Source organism: Magallana gigas, chromosome 3 (assembly GCF_963853765.1).
Source record: "Magallana gigas chromosome 3, xbMagGiga1.1, whole genome shotgun sequence".
NCBI lineage: Eukaryota > Metazoa > Mollusca > Bivalvia > Ostreida > Ostreidae > Magallana > Magallana gigas.
Window position 1 is genome coordinate 18,919,681 of NC_088855.1, and position 6,056 is coordinate 18,925,736.

Sequence of the window (6,056 nt, forward strand, 5' to 3'; positions counted from 1 at the left end):
GCATATCACGTGATTGTTTGGAAAAACAGCTGAATCACATAATTATCTTTACAACACTTATCTATAATATTAATTTCTTGAAACCCGATCCCGTCAAGAGTTTAACATGAACTTGAAACGTCCATCATACAACCTTACTTATATTTTTAGAGAAAGAATTTCATTCTTTATAGATGAATGTTTTTCTGTGTTTTTCCATGTTAATGTTAATTGGACACTTTATACCTTACCTTGCCCGAATATTGAAATTACCATGCTAGTTTCTTTTCTCAAACTGTATACTGCATGTTACTATGAAAAAATATACATGTAATAAACACCAATTCAAAAGAGGAACTCTTCAGTGTAATTTTTTTCCTTTTATATTTTCAAATGACAAAAGTCGTACCGTCATACTGAAAGATATAAAAATACAATAACAATAAAAATCTTTTCCATTTTAATCGCAGTTTGTTTGGTAATATACAATAAACCCTATCCGAGAGAAAATAAATTTAATTTTGATTTTTCCCCAATTGTTTGCTACGTGATAATTGTCAGGTATAAATATTTAACTCAAATAATGTATAAAAGTGCCTTACATGTTGTTATATTGTTATAATAAGTGCCAGACAGACGCTGGTTTTAAACAATTAATCAAGAAATTGTATTGCGATTGGATCTTGATTGTAATTTACTTTCAATCACTTCTCACATTTTGCCAGTATATCCGGTTATTCATTTGCCGAAAGCACGTGAGAGAAAAGCTTATCAAAGGAGGGTTAATGGAATCAGATTCTGTCTAACAACTGTCCAGTTATTGATCCCGCCGTTGATCAGCGGTGCTTTGCAGTGACAACTGTAATCTAAATTGTACATTAAAAAAATAAGCTTTTTTTGACTCCCTATAACCTCTTTTGGAAAGTCAATTTTACATCTTGGTTTCAAGCCGTAAGAAATATATTTACAGGGATTTTCCTTTTGTGATTTTTTTAAAACCTGCTAATATAAAAATGACTCTAAAGATGTCAGATCCCTTTCAAATTTGCACCTGAGAATTCCCAATCAACTGTCACCAAATCCCTAAAACCCTGTCCCCAAGCTCCCAATATTTCTTTAGCTATTGAGGATTTATCTCCCTTACTCAGACTGAAGAAAATAGCACAGATGAAACACATTTGGAGCTTCACACCATGCATGACCTGAAGCCAATTTTTATCCTTAAAACAACAAGATACAAAATCATCTTGGTACCAAATCAGAGCATATACATTTTTCTTTACATCAAAATAAAAATATTCCATTAAAGTCACTTCATTATGCAATCATTGCATAACAAAGAAGAAATTTACCCCTATTGTTCACACATTTCATAACTATATTGTGAATTATCAGGTCAAAAATGAAATCTGTATCTGGTAAATTTATATATCAGGTAAAGCCTGTTTACTTGTCTACACACTGCCATACTCACTTTTATCTAAAAGCAGCATGGTAACACAGGACAGCCCAAATGATATCAGCATGTAATGGAGCTCAGATCTGCTCTGACAACCATAAATCTTGCTTTGATGATAAGAAATGTAAAAGAAACAACTGGGATGCAACTTCACTCTGTGATTTATGTAACATTCTATCTGTAGAGCAAAAGTAGCCATGAAATTTCAATTGGACACACTTAATTATACCCCTCATCAGGCCATCCCTATAGAATTTGAAGAGAATTACTGATCAATGATGATTGACACATGTTAGATAATTTACAGCAAGAGCAATAAGCATATACATGAAGTAATTCAATAAGGCAATGCATTTCTGATGCATATTTTACAAGAGAAATCACATAAGTGCATGCCATATCACAATACTAAAAAAAGAATCCTACCAACCCCCATAGTTGTGGATATGGGTGGGGCATCTATATTGTACCCATACATGTTACATGATATGATTTCATTCAAATTTTGATTTTCATTACTTAGAATAGGACAGGTGTGCTGAGGTTACCATATAAAAAATAGTAATATCTCCTTCTAAACATTTTAACAATGACTAATGTTTCAATATCTTAGGTCATTCAAACATAAATATCAGTATTTGTATTTTGTAAATAAGGAACTCCCCTTAAAATGTGGGAAGAAACTGATTTTTTGGCTATAATGCATAAAAACATTTTCTGGTAAACTGAAATTCATCAGTTTTTAAGGATGAAAACCATGAAAAGTTCCTAGATTCAATCATGATGATATTATATATACTTGACTCATAATGACCTTCTCAACTAAATGCATGAAACCTTTTTTCTACACAAAATATGCATCTGTGTGATCTTGTAAATGGTTTTAAAGCATGTTTTTGCCTTAAACTATTACAAATGGATAATTCAGTGTAAAATAAACATAAACATAGCACATATTTGCCCAAATCCCTTAACTCCTTGAATCAGGACTATGTAGGAAATGAAATTAAATCTCACATAAGGTGAGCAGAAATCAAAGAAATTAAAGTTTTTGTTAAAATAATCCTTCGATAGACTGTTCATGTTCTTCTTCGCAATGTTTCGCACTTGTCGCTTAATTCTGAGACTTGCACGTAAACTCAAAATTGGTCATTCGATGAAAAACTAGTCGCTGCGTGCTCTTACGACAAAGTCTGAGGGCATCAAATATGACTGCGACAACTGATCTGCACACTTTTACAGCATCTAGAACACAGAAACCAATATTCTAAGCTCCAGTGACTTCATATCATCCATTTTTAAAGGTTTTTATTATTATATATTAAAAATTACATGTTTTCCACACCAAAAATCATCATTTTTCATATTTTTTTTCATTAAAAAATTTTAAAAGCATTTTTCTATCTTCAGACTACAGAAACTAATTTCTGTTAACAAGATTTGACATAAAATACTGAAAACTGGCACCTGCATGCATTTTTTCAATTTGACACACAGCCCTTCAAGGTATCACACCGGTAATTGTTTTCACTATATAACACTATAGAGGGGAAAAAATTCTTAAAAATCAGTTTGTATTTTTCATGACAAAATATTCGGAGGAAATGTTATTTGTTACCTATCTCATCAGCTAACACCATCAAAAGGGCAAGCGATACTGCATTTTCTCAAAATATCTAGCTCCAAACAGGTCTACCCTCAAAACCACGTGTTTTCCATTTGTATGTAAACAGACTGCACACTCCCCAGGAAGCTGCTGCATGAGCCCTGAAAGAAGTAGTCCCTGTGAAAGAAAATCATCACCTAACAAAATACATGAAATATCCTACTCAGTGGTACAAAAAATTTTAAAACTGAGTAAAGGAAAATGTAAAAATGCAGTCAAGGAAAAAAATAATTCTGAAGTATATATGGAACTACAATTGACTAAGTTCATTTTGATTGGCCGATTACCGGTGTGATACCTATAATTGTGCATGCAACACAAACCTCTCTGTGATAATCACAATTTGAAAAATCTTTTGAATCAAAAGAAAAACTTATCGTAGGGAATTAGCAAACATTTGTACATTTCGTACAGTATCAATACACCCCTTAAAATTAGTCTAGTCAATCTGTCAAAATTTCAGCAAAACCTCAAGAAAATTGCTACAAAGCTAATTACCACTGAAATCAAAAGTGTTTGTAATCAAAGGTGTTTGTATATACAAATAACATATCAAAAATAAACATTTGTAAGATATTCGAAAAATAGTTTTTGGGGGGTAAAAACATGGGTTTTTTTTTTTACTAGGTGCGTGCTGTAATTTGACATGATGTAAAATTGTAATGTGGTGAGTCATTATTTTAATTTTGCTACCTGAAAGTCCCAGAAATATTGTGTATTTAAACTCAGGAAGAGATATTTTTTTGGTGGGCAAATATTTCAAATATTTTTTATTCATGTGTATCTCTAAATACATTTGCTTTGTTTTGTGCCATGAATTAGTTTATTGCAAATGTGCATTGTTTCATTGTTATATTTTTGACGCGGGAAGAGTGATTTCTCTTTTTATTTTGTTATTAAAAAATAAAGTTGAAGTACATGTAATTGTTTTTATTATTCATAAAAAATAAACAAAATTCTCATAAACACAAATCTTGCATGGCATCATAAGTGAAGGATTCGGACTCTAGATATGTGATAATGCTCTTGCAATTTGAAGTCTTTTGAGTGACCCTCTGTTCATCAAGGCCTGGTCGTATTCACCTGCACTGGGCATGACTTGAGGAACTTGTTCATCTGTCATCATATCCTGGAAATCATCGTTTAGGATGCATATATTGTGTAATATACACCCTGTCGCTATAGTTTTTACCATTAATTTTGTATCATTTTGATCAAGGTACTTTAATCTGGTAAATCGTCCTTTTAGTAAACCAAACGCACGTTCGACTGTGCTGCGAATGCTGCTGTGGGTGTAATTATAATGTGTTTGGACTTCAGTAAGATGCCCATTGTCTCTAAATGGCGTTAACAACCATGAAAGATTAGGATAAGCTGAGTCACCTAACAAATGACCATCTCCACATAACTCGGGTCCATTTTCAAACAATTTTGAATGGCGAAAAACTCGCGCATCATGGACCTTTCTTGGGAAACCAGCAAAAATGTCAATAAAGCGAAGATCTTCTCGTACAACAGCTTGCAGTACTATTGAGTAAAAATCTTTACGGTTGTAATATTCAATTCCCCTTTCTGATGGTCTTTTAATTGGAATATGTGTGCCATCAATGAATCCAATAATGCCAGGAAAACCTTTAAGTTCAAAATACATATCCTTGATTTCTTGCATTTCTGGAGGTGAAGGCCACAGAATAACTGCATCTAATAAATAGTCATTAATAAAAGTTATGAAATTGTGTATTGCGTATAAAGCTGTGCTTTCACTTGTTCCAAACCGATCTGCAATGGCAGCATACTTGTCCAAGCTGGCCATATACCATAGAAACATCAGTAGGCGGTCCTCAAATGGAGTCTGGGCTGAACCTCCTGTAGATGTACGACATAAAATGCCCGATATATTCTGTTGGGTACATATTGAAGAAATTTTCTCTTTCAGACCTTGAACACTCACTCTGTCGACTCTAAAAAAAGTCTTAAATTCATCTAGGTGAAAGTGGGAAACAACGTTTCTGGTATATTTCTTTTGTCTGTGTCTTTCTCTAGGTATAATTTGCCATTTTAATGATGACCTACAACAAGGAATAAAATGTTTAAAAACTGTTGTAGAATGATTGGGGGAGGGGGGGGGGGCTTATGTTAAATTATTATTTTCATTGTTTGTGTGTGCGCGGTGGTGGTCATTATCAAAATAAAAGGAGACCCATAAACAAGAGATTACACCCCACCGTTTTCGAACCACTGTTGTTATTTATCGATTCACAGACATGCAATTCACGTTCACCTGTTATTAGGCGTGTGCGTTCGGGGAGGGGTGCGTGCATCTTTTACACACCATTGCACAAGGAGCAGGACCCTAAGGTTAACCCGGGTTGAAAATACGTTTACTCTATGATACTATTTACCAACAAGTTGATTATATACCTTTCATTTGTCATAGGGAATTTCCTATTAAGTTGGTAAAATCTACGTTTTGTAACCAGAGACATGTATGTAGTTTCTACCCCTTTATCTGTTTAAGTTTATACTGTTAAAAGCTAAATTGCATTTATACTTACGAAGCCAATGGCAGTGGATATACGACAAGATCATCTTCCCCACTATCATCACTGTCACTGCTGTCATCAAAGAAGACTGATAAAAAAGCCACTTGTGCTATATATTTTCTGTTTTCCATTTCTCAACCGGAAGAGATTTTACTTCGTTCTCATTTCATTCGTCTGGTACTTTCGCGTAATTTTTACGCATTTCTCATATAATACATTCGAATGGCACTAGACTGATGAGCAACTTCTTATCGCTGCGCATGTGGGCGGAGCCTATTTTTACTCATCAAAAAGTTACCAGTCGAATACGCCAACTGTCTTGTGTCATCATGACGTCATATCTTCTGTGTACGGAGGACAAACCGCACCATAAATAAAAATTGAAATTTTACGATTCGCGGTCACATTA

The 6,056-nt window shown here is 33.8% G+C and overlaps 1 protein-coding gene across 1 annotated transcript; it reads right to left on the reverse strand.

Moving 5' to 3' along the window:
* Positions 1–4,110: 4,110 nt before the first annotated feature.
* On the reverse strand, positions 4,111–5,796 carry LOC136273316 (uncharacterized). The gene is made up of 2 exons (XM_066077747.1): positions 5,660–5,796; positions 4,111–5,173 (listed from the first exon to the last, which is right to left on the reverse strand). The coding sequence occupies exons 1-2, from the start codon at positions 5,776–5,778 to the stop codon at positions 4,111–4,113; spliced, it is 1,182 nt and encodes a 393-aa protein (XP_065933819.1). The 5' UTR covers positions 5,779–5,796.
* Between the last annotated feature and the right edge of the window lie 260 nt (positions 5,797–6,056).

Coding starts and splice junctions, on each gene's coding strand:
- LOC136273316 (XM_066077747.1), bottom strand. CDS start 5,778: ATGGAAAACAGAAAATATATAGCACAAGTGGCTTTTTTATCAGTCTTC. Junction 5,174..5,659: donor TATCCACTGCCATTGGCTTC/GTAAGTATAAAT, acceptor TCCTTGTTGTAG/GTCATCATTAAAATGGCAAA.